General features: G+C 37.0%; 2 protein-coding genes, 1 non-coding gene and 1 pseudogene across 5 annotated transcripts in view; 1 reads left to right on the forward strand and 3 right to left on the reverse strand.

The window, feature by feature from the left end:
- Positions 1–1,825: 1,825 nt before the first annotated feature.
- Positions 1,826–1,941, reverse strand: LOC112474839 (annotated as a pseudogene).
- Positions 1,942–6,282: 4,341 nt separating this feature from the next.
- On the reverse strand, positions 6,283–6,401 carry LOC112474621. Its single transcript, XR_003044497.1, has one exon. It is a non-coding gene; the product is annotated as a 5S ribosomal RNA (ribosomal RNA).
- A 2,046-nt stretch (positions 6,402–8,447) lies between these two features.
- Positions 8,448–10,604, reverse strand: LOC102887480 (40S ribosomal protein S4, X isoform). The gene is made up of 2 exons (XM_006926319.3): positions 10,344–10,604; positions 8,448–10,154 (listed from the first exon to the last, which is right to left on the reverse strand). The coding sequence occupies exon 2, from the start codon at positions 10,145–10,147 to the stop codon at positions 9,353–9,355; it is 795 nt and encodes a 264-aa protein (XP_006926381.1). The 5' UTR covers positions 10,148–10,154; positions 10,344–10,604; the 3' UTR covers positions 8,448–9,352.
- Positions 10,605–10,743: 139 nt separating this feature from the next.
- Positions 10,744–25,547, forward strand: part of RNGTT (RNA guanylyltransferase and 5'-phosphatase) — a 238,820-nt gene continuing 224,016 nt past the window's right edge. Inside the window, exons 1-4 of one of the 3 annotated variants that reach the window (XM_006926320.3) lie at positions 10,744–11,040; positions 15,898–16,007; positions 19,194–19,297; positions 19,383–19,471. In XM_006926320.3, the coding sequence (XP_006926382.1) occupies positions 10,977–11,040; positions 15,898–16,007; positions 19,194–19,297; positions 19,383–19,471 (367 nt within the window). In that variant the 5' untranslated portion in view covers positions 10,744–10,976. The remainder of the gene's footprint in view (positions 11,041–15,897; positions 16,008–19,193; positions 19,298–19,382; positions 19,472–25,547) is intronic. The other 2 variants (XM_025042568.1, XM_015600503.2) reach the window with 2 other exon arrangements.

Here is a 25,547-nt window from a genome sequence, read left to right on the forward strand (position 1 = left end):
TGTTTAGTGTACCTGCAAAAATGTTGCTTCAAAATAAATGGCAGGTAGATAATATGTATAATCTCAAGTTAGGAAGTGATCTAATGAAGTAGTTCCCAGTCTTCTCTGCACATTAGAATCACTTGGAAGGTTTTATAATCTAGTGATACTTGAGCCCCACCTCCAGGGCTTCCAATTCAATTGGTCTGTAGTGGGTTATGGCATTAGTACTTAGCTAATATGGTAATCTGCAAAGTGACAGAATGTTTAAAAGCCAGACACTTAAAATCTTAGTCATTATTACAAGCACAGCATTGAATCAGATTGACCTGGATGCAATACCATGTCTGCCAGCCATTAGCTATGTGGTTATGACAAGTTTCTGTAGGGAAGTAAAAATTCTCCTCTAATCTCTAGGATCTTCAGCTGGGCCTAAGAACTAAACTGATGTAAAACAGGTTAACAGGACAAAAGCACACAAATTTTATTGCATTTTTACATGTACATGGGCCTTTCCAAGAGAAAGAAGACCTGAAGTGACCAGAGCAGGAAGCTTTTATACTTTTTAGACAAAGAAATAAATTTGTGATGAGATGACAAATCAAAAGGTTTTGGTAAGGGGAAGTTAATTGTCGGCAAGGAACTAGGAGACATATGAGGTGGAAATCAGTGGAAGACCAGGGTTATTTCACTAAGTGTGTTTGTACAGGTCTATTTCAGTGTCGACTCCCAGTCTCTGATAATAACGATGTCTTCCTCTTTCTGGTGTAGAGAAGATACCTTCCTCATGGGAAATTTTAGGGTTTGCTTTTAGGTAGAAAAGGTTAAATCAGAGAGTTCTTCCTGCATCTGCTGTTTCTCAAATGCCTTTAGCTCAAAATAATCCATATGCCAAAGCAGCATATTTTTGTGTGTGTGTGTGTGGGGATTCCCTGAACTCCATTTCTAAATATCTCTAAGCTTCACATTCTTCATCTGTAAAATGGAAATAATCGTTTACCTCAGAGTTGTAAGAATTAAAGAAAATATGTGTGAAAATTATTTTCACATTCCTATCGCAAAGTGTGTCTAATTAATGGTTATTTTTTATTCATTCATGCATTAATTCACTCAGCAAATACTTGGTGAGCACCTATTCTGGGCATTGTTCTAGGTGCTGGGGATATAGTACTGAGTAGAACAGACAAAGGTTTTGCCCTCAAAGCACTACTTTGGGTTTCTTTCTTTCTTCCTCCTCCTCCTTTTCCTCCTCTTCCTCCTCCTTCTCCTCCTCCTCCTCCTCCTTTCTCTCTCTCCTTCCCTCTCTCTCTCTCTCTTTTTTCCTTTTTTAGCATTAAGAAAATGTGGTTAATATCATGGTACTTATATTACTCTACCCCGTAATAGGTCATCTGAACTTGGGATCCTATCCTTACCTGCCCTCAGAGACCTTACTCTATATCAGAGTCTCCTCACCTCTTCACTGGTTCTTTGTCATATTCATTTAAACATAATCAAAAATTGTTTTCATATTAAAAGAATCCCTGAATTAAACCCTTTGGCTTCAAGTTACTGAACAGTTACTGCTTTAGCTCCTTGTTCCCTTAGCTTCACAGGCGAGTGCAGATATTGTCTGCCTCACTGTCCCCACTCTTTATGTCTACTTCATCACTTCTCATTCGCACATCAGAGTACTGTAATCAGGCTTCTGTCCCCATTAGCCTACAGGTATTACTCTCAACAAGTTCACTCTCTTTCCTAAAAATGACTCCATATTTACCTCAGGATAAAGTTCAAACTCTTTCAAGTGGCATGTGGTCTTCTTCCAGACTACCCTCTCACTACTCCCTTTTAATATTATTATTTATGCCTACAGCACCTGGTCTTCCTAGGTGGTCTCCCATCCAAGTACTAACCAGGCCCAAACCTGTTTAGCTTCTGAGATCAGACATCAGGCTTGTTCAGGATGGCATGGCCGCAGACCATGGACTTTGGCTCCACTGGGGCATGAGCCCAGGACCTTTTGTGTGTAAAGCAGACGTGCTAACCTCTACAGTATGGAACTACGTACTCACTACTCCCTTTTCAACCTGCATTCCTCTCTGCTGCCCACTGCCCCCACCCCCCACACACAGTGTGTTCCTACCATGCAGAGCTGCTGTCATTCCCCAGATGCCCGTTCTTCTATCTCCAGGTGGTAGTGCTCTAGAGCTAATTTGTATTCCGCTTGTGAGAACCCAAGGTGTAGTTCTCTTCCCAATCTGTATTTATAACGTCATGTTGGTAACTTAAAGTCTGCCATGGTGGGAGTATTTACCAAGGAAATTGATAAAATCTACACATTAGGGCATCCCTGCCTATCTCCAGAGAGATGGTTGTGAAACATTTACCACACACCATTGCTTCTAAGCCTTTACACATATGGTCCCACCTCTACCCCAACTTGGCTCAGCTTAAATGTCACTTCCTCCAGGAAGCTTCTTTTGACTCTTCAAGATTGTGACTCTATGGTAACTGGGGCAGCCCTCCATTGTGGCAGTTATTATACTGATTTTTTCTGTATCTTATGCTGGCCAAGTAAAGTCCTTGAGGTCAGGGACCTTGTCTTGTTCATTGCCATTGTTCTCTACCTAGGATAAGCTAAGGCACATAGCAAGGTACTAATCATATTTTTAAATGAATCAATACATGAGTGGTTGAGATAATAAACCCTCCCTATTAAATAATAAGCATTTTACGGTTCAAGAAAGTGGCTTAATTTTTGTATTCCCTAGATTTCTTCACACACAGTGAACATTCAGTAGATATTTGAGTAGAATGAAGGGAGTAGGCTTGAGTGTACATTATCTGAGCCTAAAACTAGGGCCCAGTTTAAGATATCCATTCTAGAAGTGAGTCAATGACCTTTGAAGTTATGGTTCTATAGAATCCAAACCTGCAGTTTTGAAATATGTCACCAGAAACTTAAATTTTCCCTAGCCATTAACTTAGCTCAATTTACTACTTTTATTTCCTCATTTATCTTCAGAAAGTAATCCAAAGCTTACTCCATTTCTTTCTTCCCTCTTTACAGCATGGACACAGTCTTTGCTCACAGATTCATATGTACAGTGAATCACAAGGCAGAGTAGGAAAGCAGGTTGGTGAGGTGAAAGGCACTTGGGATTTAGAGTCAGGAGACACTGGCTGTGTTCCTATCTATCAGAACTTTTCTGGAGCCTTCATCTCTTCATCTGCAACACAGAAAAAAATATCTTCCCTATCTAATTAACTAAATTTTTGTAGGATCAAAGGAGTTAACATAGGTGAAAATGCTTTTGTAAATTGTAAAGCATTGCACAGAGTAAATGCAAAATCTCTCAGACCAATTGATCTTAAGCTCATGCTATAGTTTAATAATTCCTAGCAAATAAGTGGAATCTGCAAGGAGATAAAAGAATATTCTAGTATGGAGACGGTATAGAAATACAGGAGTTATTTATTTGGAAAACAGATGCTTTATCTGTTTCTCAGCATGTAATTAGGTAAGATTATGGTTTCACATAGCAAAGACATTAGCTTCATATCAGATGTTGCATAGGAAATAGGTTCCATCTGAGATGCCAGGTGTGCTATCATCAATATTAAAAAAACAATTGATCTAAGAAGCAAATGATTAGGTATATTGGTGTCTGATAACTGGAACAACAAAGTTTTATTACCCAATAGGATCTAATATGCTCTAATTAACCTAGAAGCATAAAATGATGTTAGAGATAGATCAATGCTAACAGTTCTTTTCAAATAGACAGCTACTAGTGAATATCTCAAACTGCAAGTATTGTTGCAGGTATATGGTTGCCCATTTCTTAGTTTTGGGATGTGTTTTCCTTTGCATATATTAGAGATTAGCTTCCCACAGTAGGAAAACTAGGTAGTGTGGTCCTCCGAACAGCAGCATAGGCATCATTCCCAAGCTTGTTAAAAATGGAGAATCTCAAGCCCACACCAGACCTATTAAATCAGAATTTACATTTTAATAAGAATCCAGCAATTACGCGCTTTTAAGTTTAAGGTGCAGTGTCTTAGGAACCATCTAATTATTTTTCAAATGGAAAATAAAAACATCAGGCCTTTAAAGGAGATTTTTTTACTTCAAGGTTTAATGCGCATGGGTGACAGAGTTTGGATTGCAACAAAGGTTTCCTGCCTCTGCTGGTGAGTTCTAGCATCACACAGCACCTCACAGCCTGGTTCTTCAGCTTCCTGGCTGCAATGCTTTGGGCAAGTTACTAAACCTCTCTAAGACTGTTTTCTCATTTATAAAATGGATCTATTTATAAAATGATAGCAATGTTTACCTCACAGAACTATGAAGATTAGCTCAAATCAGAAAAATCTCTGAACACTTTATATATGGTAAGGCACAATTCACACGTAAAATTTTATTATTCCCAAATGGAAAGGCAGACAACGTTCCACATAATTTAAACAGTAGAAGGAATTTTTTTATGGCACACAGAAGCAGATAGTTATTTATATCTCTGAAAACCTTCATGCCCTGACGGTCACGCTTAGAAAGCAAATATTTGTTTTTCCTTTTAATCTTCCATATCTTCCAATGAAGAAACTTATATAAACTGCATAACAGAGGCACCCTGCTAGTCAGTGCTATTTAAGCATCTTGTAGGTTAGGCTGACATCTGTTATTATGAATTTTGTGAACCGGGGCCAAATTGAACTTTTGGAATAGGCACACGCATATGTAATTGAAGAACCTGACTCACTGACCTACTTTTCTTGGTAACAAAAGCAGTAGGAAGTTGGATTACCTGGTTTTTTGCTCCATCTAGTGGCCACATGTGGTTCAGTTTTCAGTTGTAGAGAAAATAGTTTTATTTTTTAATGCAAATACTTCCAACTTCTCACTATTAAGGAGAAACGATCCAATATATACACTTTTTATGCTTTTTTTTTTTTTACTAAAAATAATAGCTTAGGATTATTGGAGCTGATTGGGAACTTGGAGACCTTCCTATTTAGAAAAGAAAGGGTGGAGTCACCTTTGATGTTTTCCTCATTTGATAAATCTATTCTGTCATCAAGTCTCCACCCAATTAATTTCCAATTAATTTCTCAAAACATTAGGCCTCACAAAAGGTGCTCTTTTCCCACAGTGTGTCTAGGGAGCAGGAGATAATGCTGGAATGGAGCGTCAGTGCAAGCTAAGTAAACAAGAGGTCCAACTTTCTTTTCACCCCTTTCTTGGTTATGTATTGTCTGAGTCCCTGGAACCAAGATATAATTCTAGGCTTAGAAGTGAGGGCAGGAAGCTTCAAGAATGCCAGAGCTGGAATTTCCTACTGAAGGGTAGCAGAATATGCTACCTCGTGATGTACTTCTTTGGCATAAGAATTATTTTGAACTGATTGTTTTTGAGAAATAGTAGACACAGAAGCAGCTCTGAAAACAGAGTATAAGTTACTCTTCTAATTTTCATTTATAAAGGAAATCTCCATTGTGGGAGTGTTTCTCTTCCTAATACCAGGAAGAGAAGGATGACTTCTAATCACAGGAGAATCATAGCAACAGAGAAGGCAATGACTTAAATCTGGATAACAAACTTTACCCTTTACTGTGCTTTTCCTGGTAGCCTCCTATAACCGGCCCAGCAAGAAGTTGTTTACCAGATGTTTGCTTTTTTCATCTACTTGTGAATTGCCTACTTTCCCTTTAAATCCCTAGATTCCTACATCCCCCCTCCCTAGTCCAGAATGGCATATAATCCTCAAAAGTCCAATGCATACTCAGGTCTCATATTCTTGTGGAACTCCTGTATGTACTGTTAAAAAACTTGCCTGGCTGAAAGCTTTTCTGAAAAAAAAAAAAAAGGTTTTATTGAGCCAAATGCTACCCAGAAAAGGACCAGGTCCTGGAGTGTGAAGTCTAAACCATCAGCAAAGTGGGCTAGATGGAGCAGGCAACATGTCCACCTTGTAGTTGAAGGGACTCTTATACATTATGTGTGGGGAAGAAAAATAAAAGTTGTTTTGAAAGAATTTACATTAGCTACAGATAAGAGTTAAAAACATGAAGCAGGAGCAGTTCTATGACAGATGCACAGTCTGTAAGAAAGAAATATTTACTATTTTTTATTGGTGGTGGGCAACAGTCCTGAAAGTTCATGCATAAGCAGGATGAGGTGGCTCCTAGTGATCACTACAGAAGTTGATTCAAAGCTCCAAGATATATTCAGGAATGTGAGCAGTCTTTTTGTTAATTGGCCCACAGTTATTAACTGGTTAAATACTCTTTCTTTTTTTAAAAATTATTTATTATTATTTATGCCTACAGCACCTGGTCTTCCTAGGTGGTCTCCCATCCAAGTACTAACCAGGCCCAGCCCTGCTTAGCTTCTGAGATCAGATGGGATCAGGCTTGTTCAGGGTGGAATGGCTGTAGACTCTGGACCATAGCTCCACTGGGGTGCAAACCCAGGACCTTCTGCATGTGAAGCAGACATGCTAACTGCTACACTATGGAAGGACGTCCTCTTTTCTCTTTCACTCCTCAGACTGCTGTAATTTAATTTAGGACATCTCAGAATTTTTCTCTTGTCAGTACATATGTAATATATTTGGTCATTTTCTCCTGTTAATGTCTCATTTTAATTTGATTATTAGTCCAGTCAGAAGAACCTAAAAAGGTGGGAGGAAAATTAATTTTTCCACCTCCACACCAGAAAATCAGAACTCTATGTGTAGAGCCTGTTCAGGGTTAGGTGTATATTTGCACTCCTGGAACTGGAGTCATTTCATGTTGAGACCTTGTTGGGAAATTGATGTTGTTAAATTGATTAAACAAGGAGGCCATTAGACTGAGGTGGTTCTAATGCCACTGAGGCCTGTGTAAGCGATCCAAAACTTAAAGCCTGTAAATGCCTCTCGGTTGCGAAATCAAAAGGTTAACGACAACCAATCACAAACAGCCAACTGGGTTTTAAGCTACCGCCAATCAAGTAATTTCCTTTTTGCTTCCACACCTTCTCTATACTTTACGTGTCTTTCCCCTGTCTCCTGTCCTTGGAATGCTCCCAACCACTTCTGGATTGGCGCTACCCGTTTGGAATTGATCTTTGCTCAAATAAACTCTTAACATTTATATTTTGCCTGTTTGTCTTTTAACAATGTGCAAACATGAATTTGGGCCTTTCTTTAGAAATCACTGATCACTGAGGGAATATCTGGAGCCTATGAGAAGATCAGGTTTGAAAGAGTGCCACTGAACATTTTAAACTCTTCAAGCAGGCTCAGCACTGTTGGTAGGGAGAAGGAAGACAGGGTGAATTTGAGTTTGCTCATATTTCATTCTCTGTAGCTTCTAGCAGTGTTCAAAGGGAGGGACATGGAAGGTGACTTTTAAGGCCTGTCTCAGCCTTTGACTTTCTGAAAAATGACATGGCTCTCTGAAAAAGGAAGACAAACTCAAATTCCCAGGGTTTAGAAAAGCTTGTGTTTCTGTGAGCCTGGGCCTGCCTCCAGAAGTTAGGGGTGGGTGCTATGGGTTGAATTGTACTGGAGATACTTGTAAATGTGACCTTATTTGGAAATACGGTCTTTGCAGATGGAATCAAGTTAAAATGAAATTATACTGGATTAGGGTGGCCCAATCCAATATGACTGTCATATGAAGAGGGAAATTTGGACACAGCCATAGCAGAGAATGCCATGTGAAGGCAGAGATACAGGGGAAAGATGGCCATGTGAAGATGGGGACAGAGGTTGGAACCAAGGAATGCCTGGGGCTACCAAAGGCTGGAAGACCCAAGGAAGGATCTTTCCTTAGAGGCTTTGGAATGAGCATGATCTTGCCAACACTTTGATTTTTAACTTGTAGTCTCTAGCACTGAGAGAATAAATTTATGCTGTTTTAAATCTCCCAGTTTGTGGCCATCTGGCAGCCCTAGGAAACTAATACAGTGGGGAAGCCTTTTGATAGAAGATGAACCACTGGGTCTGAGGGCATTTTCTGGGGTGGAATCCCACTTCAGGGACAGTAGACCTCTAGCCACTGAGGACTCTGGAGATACTAACAGATACCTGAATTAATGCTTGCCACCCGAAGAGATAGACACCTAGCAGTTTCTGCCTTTTAAGACCCCAGTGCTGTTACAGTAAACAGTAATCTAGTATTTGTGGCTGAATGTCTGAGTTCTGTAGAACAGACTTTTGGGCACTAAAACCCCGAGTGCACCAAGTAAATTTAAAATGGCTTGGGAAAAGTTGTCTGCATTTATACTAAGGCCAGGGATTTTGGTACAGAGGACACACTAGATCCAAGAGCTTTAGAACCAGGGAGCATGGGTAGAATAGGGGTAGATCCAGATTTTTTAGGGCCTTGTATTTGTTTTGTAGAGCTGGTATAAAAAAGTACCCCAAACTGAGAGGCTTAAAACAACAATCTCAAATGCATTACACTAAGGGAAAAAAGTCAGACAGAAGGCTATATGATTTATATGTTATATGCTTTTGTTTATATATTCCAGAAAAGGTAAAATGAGTCAGAGATCAGTGGTACCAGGACCTTGGAGTCGGGAAAGATTACAAAGGGGTGTGAGGGAACATTTGGAGATTTACACATTCAAGTCACGAAACTGTATTATATCTCAATAAACTTGACTTAAAAAACCAAATTTATTTCCACCTTTTTGGAGGCTAGAAGTCTGAAATCAAGGTGTAGGCAGAGTCATGCTCTCTGCTAGCAAAGAGAATTGGGAATCATGTAGGCAGGATGCCGGCTGGTAAAAAAAAAAACAAGTTTTACTTTGTCTTGTCAGGGGAGGAGGGGCAGTTTCACTAAAAGATCTCAGCAGATACAACAGTGGGACAGACCAGGAGTGAGGCTCTTCCAAAGAGGTAGCCATTGGACCCTATTTATGGAACTGACTCATACTGAGAGGGCCCAAGCATGTAGGGGTTGAGCTGCTCAGGATTCCCACTGATTCTTTAAGATATATTCCCCTAAACTTCACTCTTGCAATTCAAATAGAGCATTGGTGATTAAAGCCAAGCTGCTACATTACAATTTACCATTGTCCAGCTTATATTTAATAGTTTAGTCAACTACACAAAGAAAGCCTTATTACCAGTGTTTATAAAATGCTTCCAATCACCCCTGCTTAACTGGAATGGAAAGACCATTTAAGGCAAAGGAGACCACCACCACATAGTGGTATCCCATTAGGTGATTCCTGCCTTTATCAATTATACACATTAGTAACTTTGAGACATGGACTTTCTGAGACTCCCAAATACACTTTGACACTTTGCTCTAGAAATGTACAAACAAAACTTTTTTTCATGCTATATTTAACTTTAATTAGGTACAAAGACTTTTCCAATCTGTCACCTAGAGATCATTTCACCCACTGCTGTTTGGCTGCCAGTCTCTTGTCTCTCTCTTCAGCAATAGTGAGGCGGATACCCTTGCCACGGGGAAGAGAAATCCACGGTTTGTTGCCTTTGCCAATAACGAAAATGTTGGAGAGCCGGGTGGCGAAGCTGTTGCCATTGGCATCTTTCACATGAACCACATCAAAAGAGCCAGGGTGTTTCTCTCTGTTGGTGATCACACCAATTCTTCCCAAGTTAGCCCCTCCGGTCACCATACACAGGTTACTAGTGTCAAACTTGATGAAATCAGTAATTTTGCCAGTCCCCAAATCAATCTGAACGGTGTCGTTCACTTTGATGAGAGGATCGGGGTAGCGGATGGTGCGAGCATCATGAGTCACCAGATGAGGGATTCCTTTTGTGCCCACAAAGATCTTTCTTACTTTACACAACTTGTACTTGGCCTCCTCAGGTGTAATACGATGAACAGCAAAGCGACCTTTGGTGTCATAAATCAGTCGGAAATTCTCTCCGGTCTTGTCAATGCTGATGACATCCATAAACCCAGCAGGATAGGTTACATCAGTTCGGACCTTGCCATCAATCTTGATAAACCGCTGCATGCAAATCTTCTTCACTTCATCTCCTGTTAGGGCATACTTCAGTCTGTTTCTCAGGAAAATGATAAGAGGGAGACATTCTCTCAGCTTGTGGGGACCGGTAGATGGACGAGGAGCAAACACACCCGTCAGTTTATCCAGCATCCAATGCTTTGGAGCTGCTACGCGCTTCAGATGCTTCTTGGGACCACGAGCCATGGCTGCGCTGGGTACGGAAAGAGGCAAACAAAACTCTTTAAACGGAAGTTTTTGAATTAATTTCAGATATTTAGTAGATCCTTAGAAGTACTCCTCCCTCTCCCCCGGAAGAGAAATTCATTTCTGGTGCTCTAATCACTCGCCCTTGGAATTACTCTAAAACTGCTTTCCCTAATCCACCTCAGGGAAAACTTACCAAATTCCAAATCAAACTCAGAAACTGTCGGGACGCCAAGCTTGGCCAAAAAAAGGGCGATCAGGCTCTTGAGCTGTGCGATAACTGCAGGAAGGCCTCTTTCATTAATAAAGTTGATGTCCTGAAGAAAACGGCGGCCCAGTCTACGCACGGAAAGAGCGTGCTCTACCCTTCTTGGGCGGTTTCTACCAGCTGCCGGGATGCGAAAACAAAATGGATGTCGTCCCTCCAGCCCCTACGAGAGCAACTGCGCCTGCGCAAACTGTTTACGAGCGCGCCGGGATCTCGGCGGGGCGGAGCGAGAGAAAACTACCGCCTCTCATTCGCTTGGGCCTTAACTCCTTCCCATCTCTCCGCGGAGCTTCCCTTTTTTCCCCTCTGACCTCGGAAAGAAGAGGGTGGGGCTTGGGGGGCGGAAGTAGCGGTGCATTATGGGCTCGCTTAGAGCCATGGAATTGAGCCTGAATGAAAGTGGCGCGCAGTCCCTGACGTTATCCGAGTAGGAGCGGCTGGAATTTGGACCTCTGCGGGGGTTCGGGTGCCTTGCACCTCGGGTGCGGAACGGACCGCCAGGAGGCGGCGGCAGAGGCGGTGAGCGTTGGCGAAGGGGGCGGCTCTGCGTAGCTCCGAGACATGGCTCACAACAAGATCCCGCCGCGGTGGCTCAACTGTCCGCGGAGGGGCCAGCCGGTGGCAGGTAATCCCGAGAGGGGTGTTCGAGTCCCCGCCCACCGGCGGTCCTGGGGTGGGCCGTTTGAGGGTCGCAGCTTTCGGTGTTTGTATTTGCTAGTGGTATTTAATGACTGAGATGTGCTTGGTTCGATGAAGCTGCGTGGATGAGTGTTTGGGAACTTGGACTGGAGGCGGGTGGGTCGGTGCGTGGGGGCACTTGTCACTATACAGTAAGGCTAAGTATTGCGGACAGGAACGTCGACTGGAGGTTTCTGTAACAGGAGCTGAGGACCCAAGAGTACAGTGGGCAATACTTTGAAGCTTAATCATAAGTTTGTGAACCTTTCAGGGTATTTGGAAGGGGAAGGAACAAGTGTCGCGCTTGAGGTAGAGGAAGGCTAAAGAGGCGGAGCAGTTCCCTGCGGTGTAATGGATCGGCAAGAGAATGCAGTTTAAAAAAATTGTTTAAATGACTTGTTATTATGGATTTCTTCATCTTCGTTGAGTTGGACACATAACAAACTTTAAAGCGTACAGTTTAATAAATGTCGGCTATACGCACACACATATTCTATGAAACAACCCATGAAACCATTACCGCAAGGGTGGTGAACATAACCCATCACCCCAGAAAGTCTCCTCTGCCCTTTTGTAATCCCTCCCTCCTCAGGCAACCACTGATCTGCTTTGTCCCTATAGATTAATTTGAATTTTTATACATTTTTAAATAAAGAGAAACATTGTGTATGTACTCTTTGAGGGGAGATCTCTGGCTTCTTTCACTCAGCGTTATTATTTTGAGATATATCCATGTTCTCATGTAGCAATAGTTCATCCCTTTTTATTGCTGAGTAGTATTCCATTGTTACAGCACAATTCGTTTATTCATTTACTTGATGGTCATTTGGGTTTTTAGTTTTTGGTTATTACAAATTCACATATATATGCAATTCTTTGTATAGACATATGCTTTCACTTATGTAAATTTTTAGGATAGCAATGGATTATATAGTAGGTGTTCATTTAATCTTTTAAAAAAATGCCAAACTCTTTATCAAAGTCTTAACATTTTACATTTCCATCATCAATATATGATTGTTCTATTTTCTCAACATCCTCTCCAACACTTGGTATGATCAGTCTTTTTAATTTTACCCACTGTAATAGGTGTTTAATAATATCTTATTGTGGTTTCATGTTGAGCATCTTTTCACGTGCTTCTTGGCAATTCACATACCTTCTTTTGTGAAGTGTCCAAATCTTTTGCTAATTTTAAAATTGGGTTACTTATCTTATTTTTTAGTTTTTAGAGTTCTTTATGTATTGTAAATATAAGTCCTTTTTTTGGATGTATGCTTTTTCTAGATGGTGTTTTGAAACAAAAATGAAAGGTTTTTGTGGTGGGTCATGAGTATATATACTATGTTTAGTTATATAAAATTGTTGGAAGAGGAGATTCTGTAAGTCATTTTTTTATTCAAGTTTTCTGCTGCTTCTCGTTTGTCAGCTTTTCTTCACATTTTATATAAAAGCTTTAGTCAGTAAAGCCATATAAACGATGGATAAAAGTGGTACTGAAAGATAACCTAAGCACGTCTTAAGGTGAGGAAATCTTTTTCTTTAATGAAAAATGAAATAATTTTCTTTGTTCTAACCATTTTTTCTATCCATTTGTAATGAAAACAGTTCTTGATAACTTGTATTTTCCTCAAATGAAGTGATCACAATTCTTTACGTTTTATTTATAGAGCTTACTCTCCAGTCATTTTGACATTTTTTCCCCTTGCCATCTCTAATTTGATATTGAATCCTTTCTTTATACATGTTGTTTTCTCACGGGAGTTATGAAAAAACCTCTAAACTCACATGTCTAGCTTCTTTTCTAGCCTGGAGCTTGTTTCCCAGATCCTTTCGTTTGTTATTTGCTATGCCGATTTGTGAGAAAAATAATCATAAAGTAGTTTTTGTCAAAGTGAATTTTTTTTTAGAATTAGGAAAGCAGTTTAATAATCAAAATTTTAATATGGTCTGCAGGATAGCAGTGACATATCAGAATACTGGCTGCTGAGTATGAAGAGTCAGGAATAAAGTTTTTCCTTTATATTATATTGGAATATTTTGGCCCCCAAAAGCTGGATTCTTAATTATTATTGTTCAGTGAGTCACTAAGCTCACTTATCTAATTGACTGTGGTCCCTGGATGGAACCGCAGGCCTCCTGACAAACTGGATCATTGCTAGTGATAAATAGTGCTTTAGCTTGTGATGCTTATTAGAAAGTAAAGTGAATGCAACATAGAATTCTTGATGTGTCTTTGAATTTCCTTTAAAGTTCTGTCTTTCTGTGTCCTAGAAGCATTCATGCCACATTGTGAATTTTGGAAATGAATGGTTAGCAGTGTTTTATAGTAGCCAAGCAAGAATTACTAGCTGTATTCTTGCAAGCTGTAGCGAAAAGTAAGGAATCATTCCCATTCTCATTCTCTACCTCCTCTTAGTTTTTCCTCTTAGTTTTTTCTAATTATTAAAGTAATCCATGCTTATTGCTTAATTTGATATTTTGCATATATAGGAAAATGCTATGCCTGCTTAAATTAAATTTTCTCATTGTAAACATTAGGATGCATTTTATTAGTACTAGAAGGTCATCATTTTCCTGTATCAGAAATAAGGTACTAATTATATATAGTCTGTTCTACTTTGAGGTCAACTTCTCTAATTAAACCAGATTACTAATGAAGGAGAGCTCTTGGAGATAAGGCCAAGCTTTATTTCTGAAGAATTCTTTTATTCTCCTGAGTGATAGATTTCAGGTGAACACTGAAGAAAACAACTTCACATTTCTTAAAGATCATTCAACATTAAATTATTTTGTGCCTACTATATCTAAAGAACTTACTAGGAACTAACTGGGAATATAAACATGAGACAGTTTGTGATAGTGACTTTGAAGTCATTTTTGTTAGCAGATATTTGAATATCTACTTTTGCTACTCCTTGGGGCTAGGGAGATGATTATGATATAGTCCTTCACCTTAAACAGCACGTAGTCTCATTGGAGTAGCAAACCATCATTTTTAAACACAATTCTGTTGTAATAAATAGAGTAGTGACTGTATTCTAGAATATTATGGGATACCAGAAGTAATGAATCTAATCCTTTCTTTGGGTAAGAGGAGATGGGTAAGACGAAGGGGATCAGGGAAGACTTCCCAGAGGAGCTGATACATAAATTATCTTGAATAAATAGAAGTTTGCTAGATAGTTGGAGAGAAGGTCTAGTGGGATGAATCTTATACCATATTTTTTACTTATTTATTACATTTATTGTTTACAGTTTATCTTTTCCCAGTAGAGTCTAAGCTCTATCAGGGTGAGAGTTTATCTGTTTTTTTCCTTTTCACTTATGTATTCCATGCAGCTAGAACAATGTCTCGTACATAATAGGCGCTCATTAAATATCTGTTAAGTAAACTAAATGAAGTATAATGATCTAGGTGAAATAATGGTAGAGGTGGCGAAAAGTGCTCAGATTCTGGAGATATTTTAAAGATATATGTGATAGGATTTGCTGATGGATTGGATATGGGGTGTACAAGAAAGAGAGGAATCAAGGATAACTAAAGAGTTTGGCCTAAGCTATTAAAAAGATGATGTTACCATTTGCTGTGATAGGGAAGACCATGAGAGGAGCAGCTTTGCAAGTTTGAATATTGAAAGCTCAGATTTGGATATCAAGTCTGAGACTACTGTTAGATAATAAGTAGAGACTAAGCCAAGCATTTTCATATCTGAGTGTAGAGTTAAGGGAGAGGTTTGGGCTGGAGATACACATTTGTGAGTCATCAGCACATTGATGGCTTTTAAAGCTATGAGACTAGATGAGATGCCAGGAGAGTGAGTGTAAGATAGAAAGGAGGTCCAAGGACAGCCCTGGGACAAAACATTGAAGGATCAGTGAGATAAAGAGGAGCCAGTAAAGGAGACTGGGAAGGAGAGGCCAGAGAGATAGGAGGAAAACTAGGAGGATGTGTCCTCAAAGCCAAGTGCAAAAAATGTTTCAAAAGCTCTCTCTTGAATTAAAAAGTGATTAGTTGTTTGAGAGCTGAGAATTGACCTTTGGATTTTGCACTGTAGAGGTTATTAGTGATCTTGAGTGGTCTTGTAGAAAAAGATTTAAAAAAAATTATTTGTTTCTGAAATTTAGGTTAAAGCCTTTGGACATGTTAAGATTTCACTTAGATGTATTTTAGGTAGATATTTATTCTTACTGATTTTATTGTGTTTTAAAATTTAAATCAGTTAAAAATAGGTGATTTATATAAAGTGACTTCCCCTATGCTTATATCGTGATTCAGAAAAGAAGGCCAAAAAGGTCATTTAGTCTTGCTGAGATTATAATCACTGATAGTTGTTTGTAGAGTGATTTTGGTTAGCATGTCTCTCAGCATAATTCTTATTCTGAGATGTAGGATAAGGTCCATAAGAGGGGGAAAGTTCCAAGCTCATGTTAAAAAGGTATAATTAGGAATTTTAAAGAATCAATTTGATTCACTTCATTTTCAGTTCTCTAGTACTGTATCTTTAAAGATTTTAAGGCAATAACTTTTAATGGAATGGTTTAGAACTTAAGAGTCTTTATGGAAGTTCCATTACCTGGGAATTTCTCTTTTGCTATTATATTTGATTGTCAATTTCTAGAATTTATGTTGTCCTTAAAAGTTCTAAGGCAATACCTTTTAAAAGTATAGTTTAGATCAAGAGTACTTCATGAACAGTTTAAAACATTTTAACAGAGTGATTTTGAGAATTGCTAATAGAGTTTTAACTTGGAACTTTTTTTTTTTTTAATGAAAATTGTTACCCATTCTCATGTTGTTTAGGAAGATTCTTACCTCTGAAGACAATGTTAGGACCAAGATACGATAGTCAAGTTGCTGAAGAAAATCGGTTCCATCCCAGTATGCTCTCAAATTATCTAAAGAGTCTGAAGGTAAGAAACAAAACATTTTGATACTGATTTAATATACTTTATCCCACTCTTGTTCTTCAGGTGGCTTAAAAAAACCCAACCTTCTGTTTTGAAATATTGCAAAAATTGGATACAGAGTTCTATGACCCTCCACCCAGTTTTTTCCCAGTGGTGACATTTTATATAACTGCAGTACACTATCAGAAGCAGGAAATTGACATTGGTTCAGAACTGTTGACTAGATTGTAGAACTTATTTAGTTTTTACCAGTTTTTAAATGCATTTATTTGTGTGTATGTGTGCATGGTTCTTTGCAGTTTGATTCAATGTACAGGTTTGTGGTGGTAGTCATAGAACTATTCCGTCTCCACAAAGGAACTCCCTCATACTACCCCTTTATAGTCAGACCCTCTTCCCAGCCCCTTTCCCTCAGGCAGCTGCTAATTGTCCTCCATCTCCGTAGTTTGGTCATTTTGAGAATTTTATGTAAATGGAATAAAACAGTATATGACCTTTTGGGATTGGCTTTTTTTTTTTCACTAAGCATAGTGCCCTTGAGGTCTATCTAAATTGTTGCATGTATCAACAGAAAGTTTGTTCCTTTTTATTGCTGAATAATATTCAGTTGTATGGATGTGTTAGAATTTAACCATTCTTCTGCTGAATGATTAAATAACCTTTTAGCCATTTTGAGTTGTTTCCAGTTGTGGGGTATTGGGAACAAAGCTGCCATGAATGTTCATGTACAGGTGTTTGTGTGAACGTGTTTTCATTTTTCTGGGATAAATACCCAAGAATATGATTTCTGAGTGCATGGTTAATCTTATAAGAATGTGCCAGATTATTTTCCTAAATGAAACTTTGTAATTTTTTTTTGTTATTCTGACATAATACTGATTGTATTAGTTTCCCAGGGCTGCTGTAACAAGTTACCACAAACTGGGTGGCTTAAAACAACAGACCTTTATTCTCTCACAGTTCCGGAGGCTGTAAGTTCCAAATCAAGGTGTTGGTGAGGTTGGTTCTTTCTGGAGGCCTGGAGGGAGAATGTTTTTCATTCTTTTCTCCTAGCTTCTCGTGATTGCCAACAATCTTGGCATTCCATGGCTTGCACTTCCATCAGTTCTCTCTCCCTTGTTGATATTCTTCCTGTGTGTATCTGTGTCCAAATTTTTCTCTTAAAAGGGTACCCTAATCCAGTATGACTTCATTTTAACTTGATTACAGTTGCAAAGACTCTGTAACCCTATTTCCAAATAAGGTCATATTCATAGGAAGTTAGGACATGATTCAACTCATAACGCCAATCTTTGTTACTCTTCTATTTTATACTCTTGGTATGCTATATATTAGTACATACAACAAATATTAGTGCTCATTATGTGCAAGGCTCCTCTTACCACTTAGGTTTTGAAAACCTTTTACTCATCCCTTTTCTTGGTGTAGTTTTGAGTCTTTTCTTTATATCTTTTATTTTAGCTCATAAACCTAAAATTTTTATTTTTGTTATCAATAATTGCATTGAAAGTCATAGTTAACATATATAAACCATTAAATATTTCTTAGGCAGTATGCTAAGAACTTGGACTTAGAAACCAGACAGACTGGGTTTGAATTCCAGTTTGTCACTTACAGCTTTGTGGGCAAGTTACACAGTCTCTTGATGTTTCAGTTTCCTTATCTGTAAATAAAATTAGTGCATGTAAAGCATGTAGAATAGTGCTTGACACAGAGTAAGGACTTCATTTAAACATCATAAACAACTCTGTGAGGTAATACTATTATTATCTTTGCTTCATGGTTAGAGATTTACTTTACATTCACTTCTCATTTTGAACCTGGAGATAAACAACATGGGTTCTAATTCTAACTCATTGAGAAGTTGTAATATAGTATCTGAATCTTTGTATTTGGTAATGTATACCTCTGAAGGAATTAAGATCACTGCAGAAGCTGTGGGTAAAGAAGTAAGTCCGGGGTGGCAAATTATAGAAAATACCATCAGAATGTAAAAATACATTTCCTGAAAGTAAGAGCTAACCTGATTCGTAGACATGTCTCTCATCTACACAAGAGCTAAGGAATCTGGAAAAATCAGTAGAGCACATTATGGCAGCTAGTTATATTTTAAAGCACACAATTTTGTCTGTTTTATTATGTGTGAAATTTAAATGTTTTTGTCATTTCCCCCCCCCCCGTAACAATGGAATTGAATCATTATGTAGACTATTCTCATTTAGGCAAATCCAACAATAGGTACTCAAAAATGCAAAAACAACAGAAGAGAGAAAAATAACAATAGGTACTCAAAAATGCAAGAACAACAAAAGAGAGAAAAATAACAACTCCATATTTGAAGTATGGCAAGAGAAATAATCTATACTTTCTAAATTGTTAGAATGAGGCGGAAGATGTATGGTTAACTTTTATTTTTTTAATTTTTGGCTCAGTTCAGGTGTGCATTTCTGGGCAAGACTGTCTTGCCAGGCTGAATGTGATTCTAGTTGTTAAAGATTTTTCAAACCACATAGCCCCTAAACACAAGCCAATTACGTCAGTTAGCACTTGACAGAAGAAAATGATTTTTGTTCCAATGCAGGAAGAAAAACTGGCTGAGAGTTAGGAGTAAGTCTTCAATGAGATGCACAAATATGGCCATGCATACTGTTATTTATTGATTATTTAAAGAATTTACAAGGGAATTTTTATCGTATACACTTTTTACCCTGTATACTTGCTTTAGAATTTAACTGCCTAACATATGATGTACTGATGGTTGCTTGGAATGCTGGATTGATGTGTGCCTGGAGCTCAGGTAGGGTGTAGTTCAGATAGATGCTATCCCTGCTCTAGCCTCTTGTCTAATAAATCATAGGGGTAATGACATGCAGAAAACTATATCAGTGTTTGCTTTTTTAGGTAGACTTTTATGATGTTGAAGTGGAGTCTGTTTTGCTTATGTTTTTGTGCCTTTATTTTTTGGGGAGTTAATTTATTTCATTCAGTTAGTGCCTTCTAAATTCTAGTTCCTTGAATAAGACTTGGATAAGTGGTCCTCACATTGTTAATAGTTCATTGACAGAGTGAACATAAAATCTCCTTCAGTGTAGATGGATGAACTGGATGAACTGGAGTATTGTCATTTAGTTAACTTGTTTTGGAACAAGTTCAGTTACTAGTAAATCTGACCTTTTTTTTTTTTTTAAGGTTAAAATGGGCTTGCTGGTGGATCTGACAAATACTTCAAGGTTCTATGACAGAAATGACATAGAAAAAGAAGGAATCAAATATATAAAACTTCAGTGTAAAGGGTAAGTCATGTATTAAGATTCTTTAATATTGAAACCTGCTGAAATTTGTAATCTCTTCTTTAAATTTTTTTTTTCATATTACTAGACATGGCGAGTGCCCTACAGCTGAGAATACAGAGACATTTATTCGTCTGTGTGAGCGATTTAATGAAAGAAACCCACCTGAACTTATAGGTATGTTTGACTTTCCTTTACCCCTGTTGACTATTTTACTTTGGGATTGGATTTCCATTCTCTTTTTTGCAAGTGAGTTGATATGGAGGGTTTTTTTTCCTTCCCTTTTTTAAGTAACCACCAAGAAATATTTATTGAAATAATAGATTAACTTTTGTGAACTATAAAATAAATGTATTTTTGTAGTTTTTATATTTTTCAAGATATAGCCCTAATTGCCTATCTTCGGGTGTACTATTGGGAAACTACCTTAAACACTTCATATTTACTTTTTATAATTTTGCATTGTATACCATATGTGTTATTCTGAAACTTTTTTTGCTCATTATCTGAGAGTGATCCACGATGGTATATGTAACTGATGTTCATTTTTGCTACTGTGTAGTATTCCATCGTCTGAATATACTACAGCTTATCTATTCTGTTGATGAACAGTTCTGTCAGCAGATATTTACTGATCGTTCCTCTTTGCCAGGTATACGATCTTGGAATATATCAGTGCAGGAAACAAAAAAAGTCTCTGCTCTTTTAGAGTTTATATTCTAGTGTGGTTGGGAGTGGGGGTGGCAGGTTGGGGAAGGCAGGCAATAAATAATAAATAAGTAAATTAAAAAAAAATGACGTTTACTTAAAACGACATTTTAGTTTCAGGTTTTTTTTTTTTTTTTTTTTGGCTATTATAAATAGTTCTGCTAAGAGTGGTCTGGAATTTTTAAGGTTCGATTTTGAGCTTTGATTTTTTTTGTTCTCTCTGGTATTTATATTGGCATATGGTTTGAATTGAGAATCCAATTTAAATGTTTTTAATTATAACCAATCATTTGTTTCAGTACAGCTTATTGAATGATCTTTTTACTGATAGGTAGATGCCATAAATTACTTATATGTACTATTGGAAAATTTTCCAATTCATTTGCCTTTTAATTTTTTTTGTTAATATTAAAAAATTTTTTTTTTTGTGTTGTCAATGCCTTTTTTTTTTTTTTTGCTATTTTTTAAAATTTTAAGCAGCTAGTATTCTCATTCAGAGAATTAACTAAAAAACTGTTATGAATAATAAGAAAGTTCAGGGGATATTTTTGGTCATAGATAAATAAGAAAATACCAGCAACTTTCCTGCAAATAAGCAGTAACTAGTTAGAAAATATAGAGAATGGTGTCATTAATTTTATTGTTACTAATATTGGCTAACATTCATCGAACATTTTCTCTCAGTACTGCACATTTTACATACATTATCTCATTATCTTGCACAAGCTAGTAGAGGTTAGAACTTAGATCAGATCCTAAGCAATCTGAGTTGTCTATAATGGAAATATAAAACAAAGAATATAGTTACTAAGCGGTCTTTATAAAGAAAATATACTTGCATATTAAAAGACCTGAAGAAACGGAGAGACATTGTTTCTAATTAATTTCAGTTTTTAAATAATTCCAAGCAAAATCCCAGCGAGACTTTGGGAGAATTATTATGAAGTTAATTTCTATTCGTAAATTCCACTGCCTCTATTAAGTCAATAAATATTTATTGAGCACAGAAAAAAATTGGCAAATCAAATAGGCAAGATTACGAGCAAGAAAATTTTGAAAAGCAAAAGTAATGAGGGAATTTTCCTTACCAGTTATTAACACATGTGGTAGAACAGTGGAAACTAAGAGTTTCTTGGTGGTAGAGGAGATCTTTTCGAATCAGAGGGGGAAGGGTGATTATTCAACAAATGGTGTTGAGAGACAGCCACTATATAATAAAATATATTAGCCACAATATAATAAAATATATTTTAGATGGGTTAAATATTTTTAAAAGAACCCATAAGGATAATAGGAGAAAATATAGGTCAGTATTTACTTAATTCTGGCGTGAGGAAGGATATTCCGTCTATTGCCAAAGGCAGAATCCTTGAACAAGTATTTCTTTTTGGAGTATTCCTAGACTGCTTGCCTCAGAATTACCTGATGATGCTTATTAAGAATGTGTTTTACGGCCTTATCCTGAACTTACATAATCAAAAACTGGAAATGAAGCCTAGGAATCTAGGTTTTTGCTTTTTTTTTTTAAATAGGGTCTTGAGTGATTTTTATGCACGTTTAAGTTTGAGAACTGCTGTCAAAAATTAATATGTAATGTTTTTTAATGATAATAATAATGAATTCTTATTATTTGCCTGACAGACATGGTAGGAAACGAAGAGTGAATGAGGGAACGAATGAATGTAATCCTCTTAACAGCTCTATGTGTTATGTGTCAGTATCTCCATTTTATAGAGAAAGAAACTGACTCTTAGAAAAATTAAGTAGTTTGCCCATTTTCTCACATCTAAAAAGTGTTTAAACCAGATTTTTAATGCAGTTTGTGACCTCAAAGTCCAAATCTCTAATTATTTGCTCCGCTGGCTTCTAGATTGAGCATATAAAGGTGAAAAAAATTTCTGTACTATAAACCACAACAGAAACAAAGCAAAAAGATATTTGACAAATTAGGAAAAATATTTGAAGCATATATAACAGGTTAAAAGTTAATATTTTCATATACAAAGAGGTTTTATAATCCAGTAGGCAAAAGAGGCATTTCTTAGTAGAAAAATATAGAAAGCAATGAAAATGTAGTTTATAAAAGATGAAATACAAATAGCCAAGAAATGTGAAAGATTTTCTTCTCACTTGTTAATAAGCGATACAAATTAAAATATGTATTATTACTTTCTCCCATCACATTGGCAAAGATCTAAAAAATCATGTGAAGGATTAAATAAAATGGGTACACTCATACATTGTTAATTTGTGTGTTAATTGACACAGCCTCTCTGGAGGCACAATTTGGTGATATTTCTCAGGAGCCTTGAAAGTATTCATACACTTTGATCAAGATGAAATCTAAGAATTTATTTTAAGGAAGTAGTCAGAGATGGAAATAAAGATTTATGTGAAAGGAATTTCATCACAGCTTCCTTTGTAATAAAAGCTTACATATGTGGTAAAAGCAGGCTATTTATATTGTACAGTATGTACTCTTTAACAGAAGAACAATAACATGGGAATATATGACAAAGTATTTGATATGTAAGTGTGTATATATTTACACATAAGGATATGTGTAAGATGTATACACACACACATACACACACACACATATTTCGTATAAGACTAGAAGAATATAAACAGCCTAAAATAGCACTGAGACCTTTATTTGAATGATTAAAAACAACTGTTTTCTTATTTGAGCGAAGCCATTGTAGGGGCATATGTTAAATACACTTGTAGAATTTAGAGGAGGGCAGTCAAGAAGTCTTAATATCTGGAATCACATGCATGATTTCAGAAAGATTAACACTTTCATGTTTAGGAAAATAAGTTTACTCTTGTTATAAATTGACCACTTGTATTCTTGAAAGAACTAATAGGAAAATTTCTAAATTGAGTGTTTTACAGGTTATAAAAATTATAGAACTTTGCTACAATATATCACATATTATTATATATGTCTTATATCACAGGTAGTGATTCTGGTTATCTGGTTTGAAGTGGAAACATTTGCTTTGGGCCTGCCAAGTTTTGGAGCACAGGTTGTTTTGGCAATTATTTATTGTAGTAATATTCTGAATACAATAACAGAAACTGGTCTTAGAGCTGATTGCTGTTAACACCTTTTTAAACAAAAGGAGGTAAAAATCAAGTTTAAGTGGCCTGCTTTTAGAGTATTTTAATTATGTTTTAGTGTCAGTGATGGAATTTTCATCAGCCTTGCTTTCATTCTTGCTGAAGCATACATGTGACCAACAGTATAACATTTATGACATGGCAAAAATTAGACTCATTTATTTTCAGAGCTGCTCTTTATCATTTTTAAATTAGCTGATGTAATTGGTAATTCATGAAGTTAGCCTGGTTGTGGGATAATGCTGTAGGCTTAGTGAAAATGTAAAGTTCTTGAAACATTTACCACAGAAGCCTGAAACATTTTCTGATCTTCAGGAAGAACTACAGCTTCATAATCCCTTATCTGATACCCTTGGGTCAGATGTTTTTAATTTTTACTGTATGTTAACTCCCCCGAGAGCAGTACCCCCTAATTTTTTTATTATGGAAGTTTTCAAATATACCAAAACCAAGAAAAATAGTAAAATGAAATTTCATGTATCTTTAGCCAGCTTCAGTAGTTATCATTTTGCTATTTTTTCATCTTTCCTCTCCTCCCCTTAACAATTTTTTTGAGTATTTTAAAGCAAATCAGAGGTAGACCATTTTATTAAAATGTTTCAGTATACATCTCTAACTGATAAGAATATTTGGTTATTATGTAACCGCCATGCAGTTATACCAAACAGAAGAATTAAAAATTCTTTAATGTCATCCAAAGCCTAGTTCATTTTTAAGTTTTTTCAGTTACCTAAAAAGTGTCTTTTTCAAGTTAGAGTCTCCAACCCAGATCCCATAGTGTTCCCTTACTGTATTTTGTTATTATGTCTCCTAAGTCTGATTCTTTAAAAAAATTTTTTTTATTTTTATGCCATCAGTTTGTTAGAGAAACCAGGTCATTTATCCTATAAAGTATTCCATGTTCTGGATTTATCTGATTGCTTGCTAATGGTATCACTCACCTTGTTATTTTATCTCTCTTTTTTTTTTTTTAAATTAAGTTTATGTGGTAACATTGGTTAACAATCATATAGTTTTCAGGTGTACATTATCATTTGACATCTGTATATTTTATTGTGTGTTCACCACCGAAAGTCCAGTTTCCTTCAGCTACTATACATTTAATCCCCTTTACCCACTTCACCCTCTCCATCCCCCCACCCATATTTGACCCCTTTACCACGTCTACCTCCCCCGTCCTCCCCCATCCCGCTACTAACCACTATTCTACAGCCCTCTGGTAACCACTAGTCTGTAGTCCATGTCCATGAGTCTCTGTTTGTTTGTCTTGCTCATTTGTTGCTTTTAGATTTATATCCTACATATAAGTGATATGCGATTTTCAACTTTTTCTGTCTGGGTTATTTCGCTTAGATAATTATCTCGAGGTCCATCCATGTTGTTGCACATGGCGGTATTTCATCTCTTCTTATGGCTGAGTAATATTCCATTGTATATATGCGCCACAGCTTCTTTAGCCAATCATCTATCATAGGACACATTGGTGGCTTCCACATCCTGGCTACCATGAATAATACTGCTATGAACATCGGTGGGCAAATATCTCTTTGGATATGAATTTTCAAGTCTTTGGGGTAAATACCTAGTAGAGAGATTGCTGGATCATATGCTAGATCAATTCTTAGTTTTTCGAGGAAACTCCATACTGTTTTTCATAGTGGCTGTACCAATTTTCAGTCCCACCAGCAGTGTATGAGGGTTCCTTTTCCTCCGCATCCTCTCCACCATTTGTTATTACTTATCTTGTTGATTATAGCTATTCTAACAGGTGTGAGATGGTATCTCATTGTGGTTTTGATTTGCATTTCCCTAATAGCTAGTGATGTTGAGCATCTTTTCAAATATTTGTTGATCATTTGCATGTCCTCTAGGGAGAAGTGTCTGTTAAGCTCCTCTGCCCATTTTTTGATTGGATTATTTGTTTTTTTTGTTGTTGTTGTTGAGTCGTATAAGTTCTTTGTATATTTTGGATATTAGAGCCTTATCAGAGGCGCTGCTTGCAACTATGTTTTCCCATTCGGATGGTTGTCTCTTTTCCTATCTTTTCCTCTATGCATTTTATTGTTTCAGGACTTATATTCAGGTCCTTAGTCCATTTTGAGTTAATTTTGGTGTGTGATTATAGACAACAGTCTAGATTCATTCTTTTGCAGGTGGTCTTCCAGTTTTCATAGCACCATTTATTGAAGAGGCTTTCCTTTCTCCACTGTATGTTTTTGTTTTTTTGTCAAAAATTATTTACCCATATAAATATGGGTTTACTTCTGGACTCTCGATTCTGTTCCTCTGGTCCGTGTGTCTGGTTTTCTGCCAATACCAGGCCATTTTGATTACTGTCACTTTGAAGTATAATTTGAAGTTCGGTAGAGTGATGCCTCTAGCCTCGTTCTTTTTTCTCAGGATAGCTGTGGCAATTCGG

The sequence above is a fragment of the Pteropus alecto genome, unplaced genomic scaffold (genome assembly GCF_000325575.1).
Source record: "Pteropus alecto unplaced genomic scaffold, ASM32557v1 scaffold7, whole genome shotgun sequence".
Lineage (NCBI taxonomy): Eukaryota > Metazoa > Chordata > Mammalia > Chiroptera > Pteropodidae > Pteropus > Pteropus alecto.

Bases quoted from the DNA above. Each gene is read 5' to 3' on its own strand.
- LOC102887480 (XM_006926319.3), bottom strand. From the start codon at position 10,147: ATGGCTCGTGGTCCCAAGAAGCATCTGAAGCGCGTAGCAGCTCCAAAG.